Below are 25,715 nucleotides of genomic sequence, written 5' to 3' on the forward strand. Positions count from 1 at the left end.
ACCACAAACAGTGACATCAAAGAAGATGTATCTAATGATATAAAAATGTTCCTAGGAAAGTCCTAATTGAAAGAAGAGGCTAGGGGCACCTGGGTGGCTCAGTGATTGAGTCTCTGCCTTCGGCTCGGGTCATGGTCTCAAGGTCCTGGGATCAAGCCCCACATCGGGCTCTCTGCTCAACAGGGAACCTGCTTCCCCCGCCCCCCGCCCCCGCCCCGCCTGCCTCTCTGCCTACTTGTGATTCCTCTCTGTCAAGTGAATAAATAAAATCTTACAAAAAAAAAAAAAAAAAAAAGAAAGAAAGAATAAAGAGGCTGTTTTCTATTAATACAAACACACTTTCAGAACTTACCCCCGTGCTGGTCCTCCAACAGAAACCACTTGCAGGGGGAAAGGCCCACGGCCCCCGCGGCCCCGTCTGCTCCCAGCCCAGTGGCCGACCACGGTGCCGGCTATTTCTAGCTTCCCTCCCTGAGAAGGTATAGGCTGCAGTCCTGCACAAAAAATAGAACAAATCTTGACAATCACATAACTAAAAATCGCAAGAAGGAACAAGCAAGCACTTTCTTTTCAACTGTGGCTTATATTTCATAGAAAGGCCCCTTCCCTTGCTTTGGGAAGACTTATTTATGACATAAAGTATAAATGCGCACATCATTTGATTTTAATAGTTTTAACTGTTGTTAAAAATACACCTGAGAGTAAGCAAACGTGCTGGCTACACAGAACTAACAACTGAAACGAGTTACAGATGCAAACTGTGCGAGGCTTTTAGACGGACCTAGGTTCAGGAAACCGCTGCCGCTGGGCGGTCCCCGCACGCTGCCTCCACCGCAGAGGTGGACACCTGCAAACTCAGAGTGTTTTCTCTTTGAGTAACTGCTTCCAGGCTTCCTGCCTTCACCAAACATTACGGAAGCTAACCAGGAAATGTGGCTTTATTTCTCACTGTACTGTTAAATCAGAATTCCCTCATGTGGGGTCACAAACATCCACTGTATTCACTAACTTCTATTAGCTGTTTATAGCTTGCATTTTCTAAGGTTTTCTGACTAAACTAAGAAAATTCTCAGTTAACTGAGAGCAAAACTTCTGGTAAAAACCAAACAGAACCTCAAGCTTCTTATTTCCTGGCAGATGGAATGGACCCTAATACACTCTCTATGATCCAGGTTTTCAACACAACAATTAGCTGCCAGCCAGCACTGCCCAGCTAGAACATCTATGACAAGCCTCGTGTTCCGAATAGCCACACTGAAAAAATACAACAGATGAAATAGGTTTTGATAATGTTTTATTTGACCCAATATATCAAAACACTATTATTTCAATATGGAACCAATATAAAAACTATTAATTAGCTATCTTGTATTCCTTTTTCCATATGAGGTCTAAAACTGGATGTGTGTTTTGTGTTTCGGGCCCAGCTCAGATTGGACAAGCTCAGGTCAAGCGCTCAAGAGCACAGTGGCTGCCGGTCACTCCGCTGGACAGTGCAGAGCTGAGCTCCAGACACAATTTGGGAGTAGTTAGGAACAGGTTCCTCTTGCCATTTCAACCCAAGAAACTGCTTCTGACCCCACAGTGTCCACAGCCACCACCCCACCCAGAGCTGTATCCCAACTGCACACTGATGTGAGTGTCCAGACAAGGGGTGCAAGGAGCTGAAGCCAGTGGCGAAGCACCGAGCACGCGTCACTGCACGTTGCATGGCGTGGGCAGGAAGAAAAGCGCTGGTGGGAGGCAGGAGAGGGGCATGCAGGGTTGGTGAGGGGGAGAAATGGTCCCAGAGCCCCTCTGGGGGTTGGGGGGTGTGGGGTCTGCACTGGCCTGCGAGTCTTTACTGCTCCAGAAGAGGTTTCCCCCCAGCCCCAAGGAGCTGAGCTGAAAAACATTCCTGGGCGGGAGAGGAAGACTTGCCTATCCTGAAGTTACTTGAAAATGTATCTGAAGGGCCCTGTGACGTGGATGGGATGGCCAGGCCTAACTCTGCAGTCCCAAAATACAGGACATGTGACATAGCTACGAGTCACAGGCTCTAATTACAGCAAAATCACAAGACATTATTTCAAAACTAAATGTTAAGACTTTTTTCTCTCTTGTAAGGCTAACACATACAAGAAGAGAAGCAAAGGGAATTTAAAATAAATATATCTATGTATGTGGTTATTAGAACTTTCTTTAAAAACGTTTCCTACGGAACAGTCTGTGGAAAGTTTTTATGCCAAGAGTTCTGCTACGACCTCAGAACTTTCTATGCCAGCTCATCCCCTCTTGTCAGGGGAGTAGCCCACCAACAGGCACTGCCAGGCAGCCTGTCCCAGCACAGGAGGTGACACTGGGGCCAGGCACACATGGCCGCGTGGACACCCGATGGCCCCACTGCCAGGCCGAGACCTGGGGGCAGACGGGGCTGGGAGCGGGCCTAGCAGAAAGGATGCAGTGTTGGGCCAGGACAGCAGAGGGGAACCAGGTGGGGCAGCGAAGCTCTAGGAGAAGGCACAGCATAATTACCACCCTGCGACTTGCTAGTCCTGCTGCTGTCACCGCCGGAGAAGGCTCCGCAGTGTCCCGCTGCCGTTGCCACTCGGAAGGCACGGTAAGCGCCTGTTGCTACAGTCTCCCCATAGGGGCCTCCAAAGCCACAGACTCCTGTGGGACCCGGGTGGAGAGAGACGGAGAAGCCATGAGGAGCGGGTTCGGAGGGAGCCACCGGTGGGCCTCTGGGCAGAGTGACCCTGTCTCCTTCAGCTGCTGCTTCCATACCATCAGCTGCCAGGGAGGGGTCTCCCAGCCCCTCTTGCCAGCAATGAACAACTCTGAAGTGTCAACCATGGGGGCTCAGCCACTGGCCTAGGGGGTGGTGGGGGCAGTCTTGGCGGAGAGGACTCCTCTGGCCCCCAGACTTGAGCCGACCAACTGTTAACACCTAGTCTCTCCAGCTGCCTCTGTATTTCCCTCTCTCCCTTCCCCATCACAGCTTCGGGAGTCGCGTCTGCACCCTGTCTATCCTGAAAAGCTGATGCTGCAAACGTCATGTAAGCCTGATGATTAATTACAAGGTCCCAGTGCAGCAAGATGTGGACCAGGGCTACACGGGTGCCTGTGGCACGTGTGCCTGTCCCCTCACACCGCCAGTCCCTCCCGACAGTGCCTGCACACTCACCTGCAAAGCCCCGCCCTCGGCCCTGAGCTGGGGGGACGGGCCCGAAGTGCCGGGGGTACACAGAGGCAGGGTAGAAGGGCAGCGCCGTGGGTGGCGGGAAGGGAAGTGGGTGGCTCTGCCGGGAGAGGTTCAGCCCTTCCAGGATGCTCTGCCGCATCTTCTCCACCTTGGCAGCTTGCTCGGCCTGCAAGTCAAGTGCCAGCAAGTGAAAATGTGGTTCATGAGGCTTTGCTCGAGTTGGAATGGACAGGACAAAGTGAGACACACCGATGGCCAGGATGCGTCTCCACACTTTCTCCCAAGTCACAGTCCTGGTCTGTGGAGCCACGCTTGGTACAGAAGGCAAGACGGAAAACGCAAACAACGAATAGATCCCCCTCACTCCCACGACCTTAACCCCAGACAAACATCAACTTAAAAACTTAAAGCCCAGCTTTGCTGGCTTATCTCCAGGTGAGAACCGTTTCCTATAGGAGATCTTAACTGAAAGTGTAGTTTTGGTCCTGGAAACCAGTGTTTGAGTCCAAACAGCTCAGACGATGCCCGCGGACCGAGCGCTTGGCCCGGCGTGTGCTGCACGTGACAAAGAAGGCGACAGCTACCCGCACAGATGCACACCACACTGCCCATGCACATCAAATCCACTGTGAGAAAACACCTATAACGTTCATCTGGAGTGTCTTTTGTTAATAAATACGAAAAGACATAAAACAACACTAATTTTTAATCCGAGAATCTGAAAACCCATGTATCCCATCAATCCGTCTTCAGACTGAGCCTGACTTGGGAGCTACAGCAGCTCCGGGGGAACATGTAGTTAGAAGCCTGAAGCGAATGGACGCTCTTTCACGCAATGGGACATGATCACCTGACAGCTGACTTCACCAGGATTTCCAACAAGCATGGTCCCTCCACATTCAGGAGCTGCACGTTTGTGGAGTCACCTATTGCTGAAATGTATCCCGTAACCCCATGTAAGTGCTCATGGCATTCTCGCGGCGCTCCGCAGACCCGTGCAGGAGTGGGGTGAGGTGGGAGTCGCCACCAAGGCTCTGCCGTCCTGTTTCAGACTTTACACTGTAAACAAGTGTCCTGTTCCCCATCTACTTAGTGCCACATTTTCATGTTTCTGTGGGTGATTCTGCTGTTGGAAATGGGCCTGAGCATTGTGCCGGGTGCTGGCTCATATCCCTAAGTGCCAGGCTGTGGGATGCGCCTTGTGGAGAAAGCTAGTGTGCCACGTGCATGTTCAGGCTGTTACCATGCTGCTGGCCGCGAGGACAATGTGAGTAAGTGAATAATGTGTGTCCATGGAGATGTTGTGCCAGAAACACACAAGGCAGGGTACTGAGCTGCTGAGAAAGGTGTGGCCAGACGCCGGGAGGAACCCAGCCCCATATGTCCCCCAGGAGCAAGCTTCAGTGTGCGGTGACTTAGCGCTCGGGTGAGTGCAGCTCGGCGCCCGCAGCCGGCATGGACACTTGTGCACACGTGGGGTCGGGCCCAGGCTCACTAGCCAGCACACGTTCCTGAATCCCGCTCCGAGGCGGCCAGCCGCTCCTCCCTGCCCCCTGCTGCTCCTATACTGACCTGACCATCACAGAGGTCGATGAGTGGGGTCTTTTCCCGGCTTGCTTTGAGGAGTTTGGACTGGAAGAGCTTCCCGTCAAAATACATCCAAGGGCAGCAGTGCTCCCAGGGCACCGGCTGGCCACACGCGTCGTTCGCAAACAGGGCCATGTCCACACCACTCATGAAGAGAGCTGACAGCTGAATGCCTCGGGGGTCGAGGTTCTCGATCTTAAAATGGAAAAGAGTGATTTCCATGGAGTAAGAGCACCACAGTACCTGCTTCTCAGAACATCTGACTACAGCTCTCCACAGTTAATGTGGACACCCCTCCACCAAATGCCCCCTAAGTACACCTGTTACTACCTCATAGTGAACCTGGCACTGGGCTATCTGAACACAGACGTTTTATGTTCCTTAACAGATTAACATTTAAGAAACTGCCTATTTCAACGTGGAATCTGTAGAGTGTTGTACAAGCACAGAGACACCACGTTGCAGCTCACATGACCCAGTAACAGATTACTGGGAGTCTCCTTAGCACTCAGGAAGGCCACAACTCACGCATGAAAACAGATTCTACAAGCTGGTAATGAAGGAACAGAAAGATCATAACAAGGAGCAATTCTAGTAAGATTTTGCATTTTCCAAGTCGTTATATTAAAAAGCACTCCTTACAATTTCATTCTAAAACCTGTACTTCATGTTTACATCATTTTATACGTTAATGTTTTAGATAGCAACTCATTAATGAGACTGTCGAATGTTTCGGGAGAAATGGAGCTTATAAATGGAGAACACAACAACAAAAACACTGTGTCTGGGCCATGCAGACTATCTCTCCTGGCTCCCCCCGCTGGCGCTGCCGCCCTCCTATACCCACACACAGCCCTCTCTGCTCGCACCTGGTGCGCTGGGCAAGGAACACTGACAGATACAGTCAACTCTTGATTGTCTCTCTACGAAGGACCTGGTTTGTGGATTATCCGGAACCGAGTTCTCACTGCCTGGCTTCTGTCTGCCCACCCTGCGCATGTACTTTTGAAGGTGATGGTGTCCCAAGAATGCAGTCTTCACGGGGCACCCACCTAAGCAATGCCTAATGTGGCAGGTGCCCTGGCTTTGCATGAAAAAGGAAAGAGGTCATTCCGTGCCAGATACTGATGAATGGTGTGAGCATCTGCTATTTTGCGCTCGGTGCCAACATCCCACAGTCAGCTAACACTGTTCTCCAACCTCTGTTTTTTGGATTTTTCCAAACCTGGAAAAGCCTGTCCCCGCTCACAGCCCAGCCTGTGCCTTGGGCGCCGCTTCTGTGAGCCTTCAGCCTCACTGGGACGGACACTGTGCTGGGCTGAGGGCAGGCGGGGCTGCGGGATGGGACCAGGAACATTTCCTTATGAGAAGAAAACAGGGAAAAAGAGGGAAAAAATGGAGAAAGAATTCACTTGAAGTGAAAGGTCTCTTCTTCTCAGAGAGTCTCACATGCCTTCTCCTAGAAAGCTGACCCTGGGAACGTGGCCTCGCATGGAGCAGGCCAAGGGGACGCCAGGGGTGGTGCGGATGCTGCTCCATCACCCAGTGCCATCCTGCAGCCCGGCAGTGCCTTCTGGGGAAGCTGCTGCCAGCGCCTGGCTTCCCACGCCAGCCTCACGTGGAAGACGGAGCCCCCCGCGCGCAGGTGGGCAGACGTGGAGCACTCTCCCAGGGAGCTATCGGGAGGCGTAGGGAAGTCGGCCTCACCCGCACACACATCCACCTGTTCTAAATGGACTCAACATCAGTGAAGGAACCATTTGTATGGGTTTCAAATTATTATCGAGTCATATAGTTTTACTAATGACAACTACCATAATTTCACAGAAAAAATTCCCAAAACAAAAGCTGTTCAAATAACGTAAATAAAATCTCAACTGGCGAGTGGATCTTGCCTCACCCAAACAATTTCTAAACTACCTCACAGAGTGTTTTCTATTTCTTTCCCTATACGCTAATTACACAAATAACGCTACGCAACACCCACAGGGACCGTGACACCCATGTACTGCGTGCCGCTGCGTGCCCTTTCATGTGCATTACCTTGTTTACATCTCGATCACTGTGCGACACACATGCTGCTCCTAGCACTCCACTTCATAGAGGGGGACACACAGTCACAGAGCGTTCAGGGTCTTAACACTGGTCACCAGCAGCACCGGAGTCTGAGCCCCTGCTTGCGGGTGTGGCTGTGATACTTGTATCCCAGCCTCACTCTCTGACCCAGAGAGAGAAAATCATCCGCAGTATCGAAAGTCCTTCAACTAGAGAAAGTGACACAGTTCTCTGACTTTCTAGGAACTACAAATATGGAATTCACTCTCTGTCCAATTAGCTCAAGAGCCAAATGCCGGGGAGGCTGCCTGCCCAGCATCTCTCCGCTGGGCCGGTGACCCCTCCTCTGACTGACCACGCTCACCTGCACACATCCTGACGCTTTCAGGAGCCACAGAGCCCTGACAGGGTCTTAGAGTTCCTCCTCCTCCATCTTTTATATTGTGCACTGATTAGGTGAAACTGTTAGAAGACTTTAAAGCAATTATAGGGACGTCAAGAGCAGAGGAGAGAGGAACTAGACAAATATTGAGCCTATACAAACGTCCTTCTCCTGACCCTTTCCTTGCTTTCCTCCAGACACGTGGTCGGTGCTGATTAACCTTCACCACGACCTTCATGCAGGTAGCCTAGGAGAACCCCCTAAAAAATACAGCAGGGAAAACAAGGGCCATGGATCCCTGTCATTTCTGCGATGAGCCACGCCTGACACGCAGCTGTTCATGGTCACGGCGGGCAGATGGAGCGCACACGGACAAGACGCCTCTTCCAAGTCATTCTGAATTAACGCTTTCAACGTCTTTCCCCGCCACACCTCCCATCAGAAAACCCAACGAGAGGCCAAGTCAGAATTGGGTCTTGCTCTTTTCTTTTCCTCTTTATTCTAAAAAGCACAGAATGGACAAAAATGAGAGAAGAAAAATAGGGTCTGGGCAATCCACAAACTGGACAAAGGCCCCTAAGACAACCACCAAAATCAAGAGTTGACTATATCCCAAACAGTGAAATGACATTTCATAGAAAAGCATCATCCTTGCTTTTGATATATATAAAAAATTTAATGTTAAATGAAAAAGCAGTTTAAAATTTACTTTTCTGTCACTGCATTTTGGGACTCTCAGCTCTGCCTAGGGATTTCTGTAGCATTTAAATAATGTCTATTCCTACCAGTTCTCAATCTGATAGCTGAGAGAATCCTCAATCTTAAAATAAAATAAAATAAAATAAAATAAAATAAACACCTACCTAGCCCCCCGCCCCGCCCCCGTGAATGCTGTTTCCCCCTTCTAGCTCTCCGGAATCTGGGCTGCTTGTGAATGAACTACCAGAGGTGCGGGCCATCCTCGAAGGGAAGGCGAACCTCCAGACCAGCAAGAGCCAAAGGGACAGTGGCAGGCCTCAAGTCACTGCACATAAAATCGATCTTTCTAAACACAGCTCTCGAAACACCTGGCTTCAGAGGAAGGATCAGGAGAAAACCATGAAAGCACTAAGATCTCAAAAGAACCAAAATGAAAGCTTAGAGTGTGGTTGTCTTTCAAAAGTTACACCCTGTGTGTTGATCCAAAATGAAAAGGATATGGGAGAGAAGATGAACTTTGAGGAAAAGCAACTTGATGGTGAGTAAGGCTTGGTGGGCATACCTGATACCTGGCGGTCTGATTTTCAGAACTGGGATGTCAATACTGATGTAATAATCTAAATAAGAGAAACAGGAAGTAGAGGTAGAGGGATGGCAGCACACGCTAGTCAAAGTATTCACAACACCCCTGAGCACAGGCTGGGGACGAAGACAGAGCTGATGGCACCACCAGCCGGGGGCACGGGAGCGAGAGCCTGCGCTGAGGGCCAGCTTTTCGGGGACACCCAGCCAAATACTCTAGAACGAAAACTTAAATTCGAAAACATTACAAATGAAAATAATTTCTGTCTAACAAACAGAAAAGCTTGATCTGCAAAGTAAAGAATATAATTTGGGGTGGGTTCTAAGTTTTGTTGTCTCATTTAGCTTGTGCTGAAGTCATGAGAAGCTTAGGGCGACCACATGTGACCTGGGCTCTGCATGGTCGAGGGCTACTCAACACCAAATTACTGAATTTAACTCAATAATTCATGGGAACCAGACATTGATTGGGCCCCAATTGTGGAATACTGAAAATCTATACAGTGAGCCTTGAACACCCCTCCAGGGAAAGAATGCCTTCATAAAGAATGGCAAAAAGATCTAAAAGTGAAGGCAATTTGTCAAAAGAGATTATCGGATTACAAATCAAATATTTAAAAAACAAAAAGCAAAACAAAACAAAAAACTATGTCAAAGGAAAAACAAACCCTGTACATTAAAAATAAAGGCAGATCAACTGATTAAGCTAACTCTGGAAAGTCTTAAACTTTCTAAAGTTTAGCCCAGACATTACAGAAAGCAAGTACAGCCGTGCGAACACAGCGACTAACCCAAGTGCACTGAAAAGATAAGCACCCCGAAAAATCAGGGGACCACTTGGAGAAAATTAACATTGCCAAAACAATAAGGAACAAAAGGAGTTACTGGAAGGAAAAATTAAAAGGATTACGATGTTAAACGCTAAGTAAAAGGGGTGCAGGGATGATGGTGTAACACTGTTCTTCAAGTGGCTTTTAAAGGGGTTTACAATTGAGGAGGGCCAAGACTACTTTTTAGAGAAAATGAATGCTGTTATTAGGAACAACAGAACGAAATGAGAAAAGAATCCTGGCCAGATGTGAGACAATCCTGAAGACCAAGCCCTCCCCAGGGTTCAGGGTCCCCACCTCAAACAAGCAAGTTCACTTCCTGATGTGAAAATAAGAGTAAACACCCCCTGGTGATAAGGGAAAACCTCTATTGGACAGAAGTAGACTTGACTGTTTCCATCACCAGGAAGGATACTGCCTTTGCCCTGAAGGCTCCCAAGTCCGCGGCTCGGTTTTCCAGTCTAGCGCTCTCAGCAGCTCTGCCCGGTGAGGTCAGCCCTCATCACAGAACTCCAAAGCAACACTTCCCAACACAAGGAATGAGGCTTGTCCATTACCTTAAGCTCCTGCAGCTGGTCAGGCTCATAGAGTTTGGGGGACAGCGCCTGAGCCAGGAAGGCGTCCAGCTCCTGGCGACGCAGGATCCGTGCTCCAGGCCACTGCACCATATACCTACAGGTGGACAGAGAGGGTCTGGTGTCAGGATGGAGCAGTCACTGGGCACACGTACAACCTGGCGCCCAGGTTCTAAGGACTCTCAGATGGCGCGCACTGTGGGGGGTACCACCAAGAGTTCTCCCCCAGCATCTATGTGCACTGCAGGACACCAGCTACAAATTCGTGTAAGGCACCTGGGCTTGACACAATGTTTGCTTTCAGAGTGATTAAAACAGCACAGCACATATGCACGTGCTGCAAAGCCACTGCTCGGGGATTTCTGACACGGCTTCTCTTCGGTATTCAAACCCTGAAAATACATTTCAAGCACTAGTTTACACAATTTATTTATTTCAATTCAAGACCAGACACCTGGGAGGCAGACTTTAGGTACAAATAAAAAAGACACAGCTCCCAGTGAGGAGCGAGTGTATGTGAGACACGTACACAGAAGAGGCTCGGGCCCTGGCATGTGGACACCAGAGGAAGGGACAGGAAGGGGCCCAAGGGACCGGAACTGATGTCACGGCCTCCACCACCAGAGCATACAACCCTTGGATACCCTGGCATCTGGGGGGCAGCCCTGGTGTGAGCAGCTGGGGTGAAATTGACTTTCAAATCTGAAACATCCATCCGTGCCATCTGCCTGGGATCCACCAGCATCCACGGTCTTCCTCCTTACTTGCCTCGCCACATGCCCTGCCTCCGTGTCAACCCCAGGCCACCGAGCCAAGGCATGGCTGCCATGGCCCCAGCCCAAGTCTCCTGAAGGATGACTCAGTCAAGCTGCTGCTGGTCGCTAAAAATAACCTGGGGTGACAGACCCCTCTGTGACCTCTGATGGGCAGTTAAAACACAGCTGCAAGAGCCACGACATGCACAAAGCCCTTCCCAGGCCTGTCTGCTGAGGAAGTTCTCTCCAAGCTAAAAATCTAAGTCAGTAAAAGCAGGAGCAAGTTGGTGTGGAGCCCTGTGTCAGTAATAATCAATATTCGTCCACGGGAATGTGCATGAACAGGCAAAGCAGGAGGTTCTGTCCAGTGGATCAGGAGAAGTATTTTCAATGAAAACCTCAAGAGAACACCGTAAGTTCTCGGCAGGTGCCAGGCACCAGTCTACACGGGCACATCCCACCTCCCAGCCCCATGGCCCCGGCAACCCCAGGCCAGGGGCCACCCTGCCCCACCTCAGAGACGGGGACCCGCGGCAAAGCTTCCACGTTCTCAGGAACAGGACGTGGTGCGAGGAGGAAGTACGGGTAATGTCCAGGCAAATGAGTGGTAGACGCTGCATCTGTGGGAACTCAGGTTAGTGGGGTGTCTTTAACAGACATGTATCACTTCATGGAACTGTCGATGGCCACAGTGACAAAGGCAGCACCCATACAGCTGTAGGGACAACAGTCTGAGTCAGGGCTTAATGTGAGACACAGCAAGTGTGAACATGGCCCCCCGTCCAACAACAGTGGCTGTGGGAAACACTGGGGTCTGGGTATGGCCTCTTCCTGCACATCGGGCCGCACCTGGACGGTGACGAAATGCGCAGAACGCGAGAGCGGCTATCTCGAACACATGCGCGAGGACAGCACTGGCTCAGGACGTGCTTGGTGCCGTGCGGCCTTCCGGTGTCACCCTGCACGCCCACAAGACATGAATGCCTCCCCGGCACACCCTCCCATGTTCCTTTTAAAATGATGAATGAGAAAAAACGCCATCCCCGGGGCAGGCTGGTTTTGTTGGCAGCAAAGACTCCTAGGAGTCAGTTTAGCTGAACAACAGTGTTTTTGGTTAGAATACCCGTATCTCCTCCATTTGGCTTTCTAGTCCCCTTTACACAAAACCACCGTTCACCTCTTTCTGGATGCACAAGGGTGCGACGCATGAGCGGAAAGGTTGGACTAAACCACACCACACAGGCCATCCCCACGGCATCGTGGTCAAAAGTGAACGTGACGGGCAGTGGCCTGGCCTGCCCCCCTACCTGCCACACTGCTCCACCCACACAGACAGTAGGAGGCCATCTGCAAGGCCAGGCAAGGGCAGGTCCCAGTGCGACACCCCCCGGGAAGGCTGTGCTCCCCAGGGTGCGGGCACAAGTACCACCAACTGCCTGCGTCTCGCTCCAGGGCTTAAGCCCTCCATCCCCTTATCTACCTACTGACCTGAGTCCCACCAGGACTGAATCCAGCCTGGGGCTCAGAACATGAGCTCCTTGGGATGAGGGCCGTCTGTCTCAGCTGTAGACTGGGAAGGCCGCCTACTGCCCTATTCTGGACACCCATTCCACCCCCACACTGAACCTCGGCTCAGGTCTGCATCCCACCTCCACCCTACCCCCCCTTGCAAGGATGGTTCTAGAGATCTGGCTGCTATCCTCCCACTCACCGCTGCTGTCACAGTGTTGACTGCCCCAGAAGGGACACAGGCATCAAGACCACAACCACCACCACACTGTCAGACCACCTGCCCAGAGACAGGAACAGACCTCACTGCAAAGAGACACTGGTACACACGAAACCGAGAAACAGTCCAGTCAGGGGCAGACAAGCAGCAGCCAGGGTCTGGGAGCCTGTTTGTACGGACAGCTTCCTGGGGCTGCCGCCCCGTTACTTCATGTGCCCTCTACAAGATGGACTATCTGCAGACAAACCAGTGTTCGCTCCGCATCAACCCGGAGGAAGCCTGGAAGCTTCGAGGACTGGGAGAGACTTGGCAGCTGAATGCCAGCACGAGTTGAGGTCACCTGTTGCTGATGCAGGACATCCCTGGGACAACTGGCAAAATCTCAGAAAAACATATACATGAGCTGTACTAAGAGGAGTTTTCTGATTTTGACAATGTCTTTGTTTTTAGAAACACACACCCAAGAGCTCAGGGGTACAGGCCCACAACTTCCACTCAAGGGCCAGGACACACGGACAGAACAAGAAAAATCTGCTGCAATAAAACGAGCATGTCGGGAGTCTGGGTGAAGGATCTCCACAGAGTCCTCGAACTCCTCTCCCAATCTGTTCAAGTCTGAAGTTATGCAAAACAAACAAAATCCAAAAAGTAAAGACAAAGAAAAAAGAAAGCTAAGGAAAGGGAAACCCCGTGGCTGACCACCAGCCCTGCCCCGCGCAGCCACCGCAGCCACCACAGCCAGGGGGTCAGCAGCCGCACTCCCGCGGCCTTGGCAGTGAGCTGGCCTCACGCCTACCAGCTCCTGCTCACTGCCCTACGTCCCCGCCCACGGCAAACTAACCCTCTCTCCTTGGATTTGCAGACCATTGGCCTTGAGAGTGAAGGACCAGACTCCCTGGAGATAAGGCCTGACCACATTTGAAAACACCTGCCACAGAGGCCAGCAAGTCCGTAAGGGTCCCATGGACACAGAGCCAAACGCCTGGGCACCGCGTCCCCCACTCGCAGCCCCCTCCCCATTTCCCGTACCTCCCCCTCCAACACCCTCCTGCTAGGCCTGGACAGGGACGGTGGCCATCCAGACATTAGTCGACCCTCTTCCCCAGTTGCCGGCTTCCTGAATAAAGCAACCTCTCACTTCCCACCCTCACCTGTCTTTCGAGTGTTGATTTTCAAGAGATGAGCCGCCAAACCTGAGGTAGGAACTGATTCTATCCGGCAACAGTCATCTGCTGGGCACCCACAGGGCCTCACTGCCTCCCCTCCCGGGACCTAAGCCCGACCCCAGGGCCTCAGAGGCACACATCAACCCTGACCTCTCCTCCTGGCCCCTCCATGCACCACCCCCTCCAAAATGTGAGACCTCCGACTCAGCCTATCCCCATGACCTGAGGTCGTGCCATGGAGCCAAAGGGGGCTGTGCAGTGTGCCTATCACCTGCTTGTCCCCAAGCCTAAAATGCAGAAGGTAGAACAGACTCTCTTAGTGGGAGTGGACCAGCCTGTTTACTGGTGTCCAGCCCCCAAGCCCCCAGGTACTTGCCCTGTGAACCACAGTCCCTCACCTCTCCCTGACTGTCTCCCCAACCAGCTCCACCACCTCAGGACCTGAAACTGTGAGAGGCTCTCTGCACCAGAAACCTCAGGTGTCCGCCCATTTCCACAGCCAAGCAGGTCACCTGCCTCTCACCAGAGTGCTAGAGCCTCTCATGACAGTCACATTTAATAATCTTCCCAAGTTCTAAAATGAGTATATTTTCTACAAACAACCACACAAAAAAATCAACCATAAAGACTGTCTTAAAAACGGGGACCAGGACAATCCTAAAATCTGGAAGACTTTACAAAGGCCTAAGAGTGATGGCCAAGGAGGGGCCACGGGGACAAGGATGGAGACCAGGTGAGGAGGGTGGCCTCGGGTGCAGCAGGCGGCAAGAGAGCCTCTCTCCAGGATGGCGGACACTCAGCAGTCCGCTGGGGTCAAAGGCCACACACCGATTTAAACTCAGAAGAGAGAAACACAATCAACTTAATTTATTCTTGCTAATTTGATCTCAGAACATCCAAAATCATCACTGATAAAAAGAGGTCCATAAATGAATTTTCCATTCAAGGAAAAAAGGAGATTTGAAACAAAGATCTAGTCTCTCCCACAAAGCAATCCTCAATACGCCTGTGTCAGCCGACCTCAGTCTGGTGAAGCAGAGGCTTCTACATGAGTCACTGACCTTAAAGCCTATGATGAATGTAAGAAATGTCGGGAACCGAACACTCGACTGAAGCTCTGTCCCGTGCTCAGCCCAGGGGGAGAAACAGGGGAGTCGGGGGCGAGGCAGGAGGGACACACAGGGCTGGGCCCCACAGGCTGAGAGGCCGCCATGTGGTGTGGGAGGGCCTGGGAGACCTGACCGTCTGTACCCATAGGAAGCAGGGCTGCCTGGAGAAAGAGAAGAAGGAAGGTGCTCCCAGGATGATGGAGACCCGTCAGGAGAACACACAGCCCAGCCTGACACAGCCCCAGCCGGTGACAACAAAGCACCAGACTTAGCGATGGCAGGAGTAGCCTGGGGGCCACTGAAGAAGGCAGAAGCTGGGAGTCCGTGGAGGTCTGAGGAAGGGTGGAGTGTTGACACAAACAGCCTCGCATGAAACAAAGGCCCCACCGCAGAGGCCTGCCGACACCCACCCCGCCTCATGGTTGGGGCGCAGGCACACAGCCCGCAAGAGACCACAGCAACAGAGGGGCAGCTGGACCTCCCGGCGTTCGGCAGAAAAACCAACAGGACTTTACCTCCAAACACAAAGAGAGAGTCTTAAATGGATTCTGAAGTTAAGACAGAAATAAGGCATGATGTTGATTGATTCTGGTGATTACATTGTGCTTCTATCAGCAAATGTCCTTGTTTGTTCGAAAACCACACTCCAATGTGTGGGTTTAAAAAAGGCTCTATTGGGGTGCCTGGGTGGCTCAGTGTGTTAAGCCGCTGCCTTCGGCTCGGGTCATGATCTCAGGGTCCTGGGATCGAGTCCCGCATCGGGCTCTCTGCTCAGCGGGGAGCCTGCTTCCCTCCCTCTTTCTGCCTGCCTCTCTACTTGTGATCTCTCTCTGTCAAATAAATAAATAAAATCTTTTAAAAAATTAAAAAAATAAAAAAAATAAAAAAATAAAAAAGGCTCTATTTTTGCCTACCCCCCATCACCTCCCACTCTGCAACCACCAGTTTCTACTCTGTACTGGGGAGTCTGTGTGTGTGGTGAGCACTGGAAATGCACGTGACTATTGTATCAATATACTGTACAAATGAAACTAATATAATGCATATTATATAATTCAATTTAAAAAAAAATTAAAACTCTTGGGACGCCTGGGTGGCTCAGTGGGTTGAGCCTCTGCCTTCGGCTCAGGTCATGATCTCAGAGCCCTGGGATCCAGCCCCATGTCAGGCTCTCTGTTCGGCAGGGACCCTGCTTCCCTCTCTCTGCCTGCCTCTCTGCCTACTTGTGATCTCTCTCTGTCAAATAAATAAAATCTTTAAAAAAAATTAAACTCTTAAACAAAGAAAGCTCTTTATACAGTACTTGCAACTTTCTCCCAAGTTGGAAATTGGTTCAAAAAAACCCCTCAAAAAAGTAATGAAGCGAACTGAGGTGATGCCAACACAACTTCACTCCCAGCACCAATGGTACCCAAATGGGGCCTGTCAGCTGAGGGCACGGCAGCACGCAGCGCCCAGATCCAGGTTTTCGATCCCTCTCCAAGGGCAGGAGCCAGCCCCCTGGAGAGGACAGGATCTGGGGCAAAACAGGGAAGATAGAGAACAAGCCCCGGCATGTTGTGGTGCTAGAAAGCAAGAGTGTGCTGGGGGAGAAGGGACACAAGGGCCCACTGAATGCGCCCCCAATGCCTGAGCTGGAACAATCTGAGCCACCAAATAAACAAGGACACGTCAGGAATAAAACCAATAACACAAGTCCATACCAATCTGTACATGATAAAAGAGGTACATTCTCCCTACAGAACTCTAAATATCACATAATATGTACAGCCTTCAAAATTGCTAATATTTAAAGGACAGATCATGTTTAAAATCAGTATGATATTCACACACAAGACATTCACCAAATGCACCCATTCCGTAAATATTCCACGCAGAATCAACCCAAATGCACGTGCATTTCCATCACAGACGTGACTACAGAACAAAGACAACTCATCGGACACGGCTGTGCATGTGCCACACGGAAGTCATCTGGGGACGCCCAGCCGCACCTACCGTAGGACGCAGCACAGCACCGTGAGGTGGGTGGGCACGCTGGCCGGGTTGAGCATGGCTGGCGTGTCTGACCTCATGCAGGCCAGGAAGGCCCTCATCCTGCGGTTCTTGTCCTCCACTGCCTTCCCCAGCCACAGCCTCTTCAGGTTGGGGCAGGTCCACTCCCTGAAGGCAAGCGCTTCCACCAGTTCCGGCGTCTGTGGAGACTTCCCTTTGTAAGCTGCCCACTCTTTAATGATCACAGGTGGAACTGGAGGAGGGAAGAGCAAGGAGAACCATTTACGACCAGCTCAGCCACCGGAAGCCGAAACAAACCCAACCCTCTGATAAATACAGTCTGAAGATGCCACCGCTCACACCACACACTCTCTCATCAGCAAGCCACGGGCCACCAGTCCTCAGGTCTAGAACGTTCTGTCCCCGACGCACTTTCATGGTTCAATCAGATTTCCATTCAGGCCACCAGTAAGTTTCTCCTCAGTCAAATCATGATTCGATTTCCCCATGTAACTAGTATGTATAAATCAAGGATACTGGAAAACATGAAGTCTGTTAAGTTTTAATAATAACTGCTGGGCGCCTGGGTGGCTCAGTTGGTTAAGCAACTGCCTTCGGCTCAGGTCATGATCCTGGAGTCCCGGGATCGAGTCCCACATCGGGCTCCCAGCTCCATGGGCAGTCCGCTTCTCCCTCTGACCTCTCCTCTCATGCTCTCTCACTCTGTCTCTCTCTCTCTCTCAAATAAATAAAATCTTTAAAAAAAAAAATAATAACTGCTAAAATTCACAGAAGTGTGTGATTATCATGGAAATCCAAAGGAAATCCAATTGAGATAGCTAATCTTTTCTACACAGATATCTTCACTAATCAGATTTGAGAAATAACCTGCACTTGGTGCCAGTCTGCTGAGGGCACCCTCAGGCGCCCCTGTTAAACTGTGTTTTGAGATGAGCAAGAACAAGCTTCCTGCAGTGAGACCCCAAAAGCCCAGTAAGGCGGCAAAATGAGGCAAGATTCGGTGTTTTGAAATCCCAGGTGATATCAGCACACGATAATTCTATTCAGGACTGAAGACAAAGAATAAAATTCCCCATTTCACCTCCAAAAAGGCAAGAGGGTCCACGCTAATCTAATACAAAACTACGGCCTCTTCTCCTCAGCCGTCTTACCACTATTCGAGTCTGTTAATTCCTAAAGCACCAACAAGCACCTCTTCCCATGCAAGTTTGAATCCAGTAAGATAAAGTGTGATGGGGGAGTTGCAGTGAAGACACGGCACGCCACCACAGGGACTGCGTTCCATTGTCTCCTCGCGGCACTGACGGGACAGGCCGATGCCGGGCTCTGGGTGTGCATTTCCTAGGCAATGCCAGCTCACTTGGGCCCAAGAGCACCGGAGCACAGATGGAGCCCAACCAGAACCAAGATGGCACTAGAACTCCACTGTCCTCTCCCACAGGCTCCTTCTACCCAAATGACAGCAGCCCAGATGGGTTCACTTTCCCAAAAGTACCTCCTCCCAAGGCAGACAGGAGACTGAAGGCCCACATTCCGACTGGTGGAATGACCGAAGGACCACCTGCAGCTCCACCCCGTCCCATCTGCACAAGGTCCGGGAGAATGTGGGCAGCCAGACATCCGGACACACAGGACATCAGCAACAGGACAGCCAGCTCCGCACACCCAGCCGCAGACAAGGCAGGGAAAGGTGTGCTGCTGTGGAGCCCTGAGACCCCACCCCCAGGAGCAGGCTGCTGGAGCAGGGTACAGGTCGAGATAGCTCCCCAGAACTGTCTTCTTCCAAAAAAGTTACTGTTTTGTCACTGGGGAAATCCCTTTCATTCACATTTGAGTATCTTAACATTTAAGTGCTAAAAAAACCTAAAACGCATAAAATACTTAAAGTCCATCAAGTGCAAACAGATACACACATATATATAAACACATGCATCTTTGTAGTCATCCGTGTTTTGAGACGCCAGACACGCACCCACACAGTCCCTGTCCTTGGACTCACAATCTAGCTCCACGCCTGCCAAGTCTCGGCACATGCAGCACGCACACCGGGCAGTGTCACCACAAGGCGCCCTCGGCCCAATGAGTATCAGAGGCTGGCAGTCGTCAGCCCCGGATAAGCAGGCCAAGGCTGGTCACAGAACAAGCCCTCAACCAGCAGGCTGCTATGTGTGTCTACTGGTTAATCCACAAGTACATTTCCATGCCAAAAATGCAAAAACGCACGAATATATATTAACATGTTCATTTTGGCGGCAAAGTATTAAAGGTACTGGTTAGATTTTATCTTTGGTTGTAGGATTAGCTCATCTAGGTTCTTTCACTTTCTCCCCAATGTACATGCACACCTACACACATGCACGCATGCTCACACGAGGTGGCTGCCCGGCGCCAGGTCTCTGATCTGAGTCCACTCTGGGAGGCGTCCCCACTAAGTCCATCTCCACTTCTGACCCCGCTGCTCACTAACACCTACCAAGGTCATTTTACTTTATCGTGTCTTGCTTTCATCTGGAAATAGGTTTGGGTAGCACACTCTTGTTCTTGAGGCCCAGGCCCCACATGGAAGGCAGGTGGGGGACACGGAGCCAGCTCTCATTCCCACCTGTCCCCACCTCATCCCCTAGGCTCCAAGACCGCGGTGTGCACAGCGGGCTCAGAGGGTCCCACATGTGTCCCAATTTCCAGGAGAGCTGCTGTGCGCACATCCTTCCAGCTGGCAGCGGCTGCTGGGAACTGCCTGGAGACACTGCTGGGGACACACTCTGCACTCTCGAGGAGCGAGGCGGGGAGGGGCTGTGCTCCCTATGAAAGAGGGGTCCCGTGTATTCACTTCCTCTTGTCGTTCTAAGTATTTTTGTTGCCCATCTCTACTACTCATGAACAGCTCAAATCTAATTTAGGAAATGCAAGTGCAGGAACACAAAACTTTGTTCCGAGAATAAAGCAGCTCCCAACTTGTTTTATCTTTAACATGTGTGTATCTGGGGGGCGCCTGGGTGGCTCAGTGGGTTAAGCCGCTGCCTTCGGCTCAGGTCATGATCCCAGGTCCTGGGTTCGAGCCCCGCATCGGGCTTTCTGCTCAGCGGGGAGCCTGCTTCCTCCTCTCTCTCTCTGCCTGCCTCTCTGCCTACTTGTGATTTCTCTCTGTCAAAAAAACAAAAACAAACAAACAAAAAAACATGTATGTATCTGGTTCTGGAAATCTTTCTGCATACCACTTAATAGTGCTAGAACCTACAGCCAATCACCTCATATGCATTTACTGAGCACCTTCTATGTACCAGGCAGGGTGGGGGGAGCTGGGGAGGCTGGGGGTCCTCAGGGGCCAATCCCCACGTGCCATGTCACACCCAGGGTATCCTTAAACCCTGAGGCCCAGCCCTGGGACCAGGTACCACGGAAAGGGGCTGAGGACTTACTGGAACGCAATCTTGGGAAGGAAACATAGGCACCTCCTGCCTGTTACATGGCTACAGGCTGCAAGCGTGTGAGGTCGACCACAGTTAACTCGTTGAAAGCCTAATGTTGATAAAGGACCCCAGGGATGTCAGTTTCCAGGGTGACATGTGACAGCCCATGTGCATATACGCGTACACACCCCTGCCCGGGAGGACAGAGGGTTCAGGCTCTGTGACTCCACTCGCAGGGACAAACAGAGGCAGAGGAGCCAACAGCACATCCACTGGGCTCCTGTGTTTGTGAAAAGCACTGGTTACGTGGGGATCACCCATGGGGAAGCTGCGGTATTACACACCCCTTGAACACACACATGTAGAACTCAGACAAGAGCATGGCCATGACAAGTCCATGTGGTAAGACATGACCTCATGCCCAGAGGTCAACAGACCCAGCTGTGCCGTCAGCAAACACTCAACTCAGCTTTTCCACCAACAGAAAAACTCACCCTTTCAGGCAGACCTGAAAGCACTGAACAGGAGACTATCTTCCTTCTCCTGCGTTAAAGTAACATTTATATTGGCAAAAACAACTCCAGCGTGTTGTTTTCTGTACTGCTAGAGGCTACGTTTATGATGCACCGTCTTTACCAAAGTGCCTGATGGGAGTCATCGTCTTTGGCGTCACATGGAAACACAGGGCGGCCAGCTACCTTGCAAATCTGCTGTAACTGACTGGGATCCATCCCTGACCAGGAATAATGAAAATGGTTCATTTCGTAAGCCAATTCCAACCAACCGGAGGTGGCTGCTGACAGAGCTGCGTGATGAAGAACACCTAAGCCCAGCCATGGCACCAGCCATGCCCGCTACAGGCTGAGTGTGCGAGGGGGGCAAGCACACATCACGGGTACGGCTGAAGGAGAAGATGGACACAAGCCGCTCCCACGACACGGCCCACTGGGCCTATGGCCTGTGAGCAGACATGTGTGCAAGTGCGCACGTCGGGAGGAGGAATGCTACATTTGCTGAGCCTCACAGTAGAGAAAAACAACACAACCACACAAGTGAAAACAAAATCTGGTTCTTCGGTATCTACACAGAAACAGAACACTGGGCACAACGGCAGCTGGGCCTTCCTTCCCACAGGAAGCCGACGCATGAGGCGGCGGCGGGGTCCAGCCGGCTCTCCACTCCCCTGTATGAACGCCGTGTGTGGTGCCCTCCCTGCAGGCTCCAGAGCCTGGTGCTCCCAACACATCAGAACCCAGGAGGGCAAGGACCTGCGATGCACATGAAGGAGGCCCACAGACTGCCGCATGGAGCTGTCCGCCTGTGCAGCTGCCCCTCAGGCTCAGCTGCTCGAAGGCTGGTGAGGAAAAGGCAGTAGCCAAGGCTACTCATGGAACGCTTTGTAGAGTAAGGAAATTCAGATAAACATAAACAGCCTTCACAAAATCACAGGGGAAATGTGTATGACAACCAAATTTCACACATATTAAAACAACGCACTAATATGGGTCATGTTATTCTGTTTTATAATATAGTCCATAGTGAAACAATTTAATTTTACTCCTTTCTAATTAGCAGAACCAATTACTTGGCACAAACAAAATTTCTAAAGCAAAAAGCAAACTGGACCACGAAAAAAATCTATATTCTCTTGGCTTTTCTTGACTATTTAGAAAGTGGAGATTTTCATCTTTTGTCTATACCTTATGTCCCTTCACCGTGTATAAGCCTGTTTCTCTTACCTAATTTTGAGGTCCTGGGGAGTCTTATTGAAGAAAACAGAGGCCAGTTTTCATAAGGGAACAATAACTAGAAAACACGCCCATCACTGAGCTTTATCTCCTGGACTTCTACCTCTTCTCCAGTGGCTGAGGAGCCTTGTTACCCTGCAGTCCTTCTGGAACCAGGCCCCCTTTCTTCCTGCCCCTCCTGCTGGCCCTGGGGGGGTTGAAGGGCACCCGAGGGCACCCCCGAGGGGCAGCAAGGCTGGAGACACCAGCAGGGTGGGAGCTTCATGCTCCAAACCTCCGGCCTGGCGACTGTCCCTGGACCCCGCCCAAGTGTTGGCAATGACAAAGACAGATCTCTGCACCCACCTCACCCCAAAGCAACTGCCTCTGTCCCCATGCAGAACCCGGGGCTAATCGCTTGTGCCAGGTCTGCAGACTTCCGCATGGGCCTCCTGTTGGTGACTTTGAGCATCTTATTGTCCTATAAAACAAGCTTCTGATGGATCTCCTAACAGCAAAACAATGGAATCCAGGGATGGACGCATGGAAAACAGTCTGCCAACACATAATTCAGTAGGACTTTCACAGGCCAGAGTTTTTAAGGATCTGAGGGTGGATATCCCGCTTTAACCACATGACTTTAAAAATGAACCTTTGCTAAATCACACAAGCACTGGAGCACTCATTATAGACTATGAAACGTTTTATCCTGTGTCTTGATCAAGAGACTACATTTCCGGGGTGGCTGGGTGGCTCAGTCAGTTAAGTGTCTGACTCTTGATCTTGGCTTAGGTCTTGATCTCAGGGTCATGGGTTCAGGCCCTGCATTGGACTCCACACTGGGCCCAAAGCCTCCTTAAAAAAAGAGAGAAAGAGAGAGACTACATTTCCAAATGGGTACATGTCTTCAATGTGGTGAGAGTTCAATATTTTTAAACAATCCCTTAGACTTCCATGTGCCCTCTGTTTCTCTCTGACAACAAAGCCCTCCCAGGGATCCCCCAGCTGTCACAGTGAGCACGTCAAACCTGCGTCTGTACACCCAGCATGCTGACACTGTGCTGGGCCCGAAGCCTCACCTGCTTCAGACAGCTGGCTCACCTGGGATGCATGGCGCAGACCGCGGGGCCAGTTGGCATCTGAGAAACAAACCTGCCCCAAAGAGCTCATGGTGCACGGTCAGTGCTTTCTGACTCTCGTGCTAAGTGCCACTGACTTCATTCCATCCACAGATGGTCTTAAGAGTGGCCAGGGGGTAAATCCAGGTTTTTGCAAACTCAACTCTCAAACCCTGCCGACCAGGAACTCTGGAGCAACTGCTGTGAGCACGACTACCGTCATCCTCACCTCATCCACAGCCCCAAGGGCTTCCTCCCTAAGAGCACTGAAATGCACCATCACTTACGACCTGGTTCAGGCAGGAAACCCATGGCAGGGGCATCTCACATTAGCACCGAGAGTCAGCTGGGATCTAAGAGTGGGCCTCAGCGAGCAGTCCTTGGGGAACCACCGTAATGCACTGTTCGTGAGAGGTGTAAGGTCACCAGTGCGCACGTTCCTCCCTCACACAAGGTTTGCTCTAGGAAAGCTGCCGGTGTTCCGGCTCTAGGCTCCCAACAGTGCCTAAGGACATAACTCCCCCTGTAGGAAGCAGGAGCTTGGTTACCATGATAGTCAGCAACTAAGGGCAGGCATTACTGACCTAAAAACCTTTTCTAATGCTGTTTTCCCCTCATTAAGACAACCAATGCATGAAACAAATTCAAGCGTATCAGGTCCCCAAGAAGACCAAACAGACCTGGATTCTAAAGCCACTCATTACAGAGCTAACCACAGTCTCTTAACCCATGGACTCAGAGGTCAAAGGGACACATCTTTCCACCTAGAGGTTCACCGTTACCTGTAATGCCCGTGAATCACACACTTCTCTAGGTGCCACTGACGTCCCAGGGCTGGTTCACAGCTCCTTTCCCTCTGTCTCAGTTCAGCTGCCTGTCCCTACTCAACTCACTCCCCTGAACAGAAATGTCCCACCCTCCCCCACCCTTCAGTGGTTTCCCCGTGACGGACCGAGAAGTCAGAACCCACTTTCTTCCATCACCTGAGCAAAAAGACCAATGCGCAGCACCATCCTCCTCCAGAAACTCAGCCAGGGGGCAAGTGGGTGGCGCATTCAGTTAAGTGTTCAACTCTTGGTTTAGCCTCAGGACATGATCTGAGGGTTGCGAGATCGAGCCCCGCATCAGGCTCTGTGCTTAGTGCACAGCCTACTCAAGATTCTCTCTCTCCTTCTGCCTCACCTCCCCAGCTCCCTCTCTCTCAAAATAAATAAAGAGCTTTAGAAAAGCTTGGAGTCTGTCTGCGCCACTCCTCTCTTCCTCTTCACCATCTTGTTCCTACGCTACCCCACCTGTACTCTCTCGGCAAGCGCCAAGCCCCACAGCGTGGCACATGCGCACGCCCGGCCTGGAACCGCAGTGCGCTGCTCTCTTGTTTATGCCCCGAGGGTGCTGGTTTGTGCAGTGAGTGCCATCCCATGCCCCCTGCATCCCCTACTGCCTGCTCAGGGGCCAGCTGGACATCTGCACCGCCCAGGTACGGAACAAGCACCGAGAGGGTGAGCATGCCGTGTGCCGCGGGGGCACCGCACACCTGCAGCAGGGCAGAGACCAACGCTTACTTCCGGTTGTCCCTGGCACCCGCAGCTCACCTGTGACGCAGAACTCCCTAGATGAGAGGAGCACACACTGCCCACCACTGGCAGTGTGCACCGAGCACAGCCCACCCGGACGGCTCTACAAAGCTGTGGATGCTGCAGACGGGACCCATCCTGGAAAACTCCCAGGAGCGTGCTAAGTAAAGATAACTGTTTCTGGAATATAACCAAATGAGAAAAAGAACAGCCTTCACCGCAAAAGCCAAAATGGTGCTCCAGAGCCGAGGACACGGCAGAAAGTGGGGCTGCCCAGAGCTCTGTGGCACCTGGCAGTCTAGGCCAAGGCAGAAGCAAGGGGCCATGGCCCTGGAAGGGAGGTCACAGCTGCAGGCCCGGGCCAGCCAGTGCCGAAGACTGGCTGACCCTGTGTAAAGTGAGAAAGAGGATGTGTCCACCAGGAACGTCCTGGCCTTGCAGCGTCCACCGACAAGAGTGTTTCCATGGAGCCTCCAGACCCAGTCAAGGTGGCCGACAATCAGCTAGAGGCAGCTTCAGAGTTCAGTGGCCACCCTCAAGCCAGGGCACTGGCAGACACTTCATTCTTTAGAATAAAGCTTACCGACCACGTAATCAGAAACAGAAAATATCAGAACCTATGGAAAAAGCTTTTAGAATTGCTAGAATCTCTCTAGTTCAGAGTCCAAAGATAAGACCTACTGTCATATGTGTCCCTGAGCCACCACGCCTGCACCAAGCCACTGTACACGCAGGGGATCTGTCCCTAAACAGTCTTATTTGAGGGGATAATCTGGTCTACGATATCCACAGTTCAGGATATTCTTATTTTAAACTGTATGTTTTGGGAAACTTTTCTGTATTTCCTAATAGATATACAGTGACTTTTACATTTCCCACATTAGTAGATAAAATAACCTGAAACAAAAAGACATTTGGTTCTCAAACCAAAAAATATTTGGTTCTCCCCAAATATTATGCTGGCCATTGGAAGATGGAAATGCATGCTCTGACCTCAGCTTTTGCCAACATGTCAAACAGCACCTTCTTCTGTCTTTCCACTTCCCCTCCACCCCAGGGTCGATCGGCTGGAGTCCTCGAGGGGGATGGTGACCAGGGCCCTGTCTGCTGCAGGCCGTGTGCACGCACACGCCACCTGCACAGACAAAGCCACACGCAGGGAGGGCCTCCCCAGGAACACAGATTTTGCAGCGCAGATGCACTCGCGGACACCGGAG

At 51.3% G+C, this 25,715-nt stretch overlaps 2 protein-coding genes across 4 annotated transcripts in view; both read right to left on the reverse strand.

The window, feature by feature from the left end:
* The window catches only part of PTPDC1 (protein tyrosine phosphatase domain containing 1), a 643,782-nt gene that overhangs the window by 318,206 nt on the left and 299,861 nt on the right, over positions 1-25,715 (reverse strand). The gene's annotated exons all lie outside the window — the stretch shown is intronic.
* Positions 1-25,715, reverse strand: part of FAM120A (family with sequence similarity 120A) — a 97,884-nt gene that overhangs the window by 8,401 nt on the left and 63,768 nt on the right. Inside the window, exons 11-16 of one of the 3 annotated variants that reach the window (XM_047700738.1) lie at positions 16,652-16,901; positions 9,877-9,991; positions 4,757-4,966; positions 3,167-3,350; positions 2,518-2,652; positions 353-494 (exon numbers count right to left, since the gene is read on the reverse strand). In XM_047700738.1, coding sequence (XP_047556694.1) covers positions 353-494; positions 2,518-2,652; positions 3,167-3,350; positions 4,757-4,966; positions 9,877-9,991; positions 16,652-16,901 — 1,036 coding nt within the window. Of the gene's footprint in view, positions 1-352; positions 495-2,514; positions 2,653-3,166; positions 3,351-4,756; positions 4,967-9,876; positions 9,992-16,651; positions 16,902-25,715 lie in introns of all 3 variants that reach the window. The other 2 variants (XM_047700737.1, XM_047700739.1) reach the window with 2 other exon arrangements.

This window comes from Lutra lutra, chromosome 13, assembly GCF_902655055.1.
Source record: "Lutra lutra chromosome 13, mLutLut1.2, whole genome shotgun sequence".
In the NCBI taxonomy this organism is placed as follows: Eukaryota; Metazoa; Chordata; class Mammalia; order Carnivora; family Mustelidae; genus Lutra; species Lutra lutra.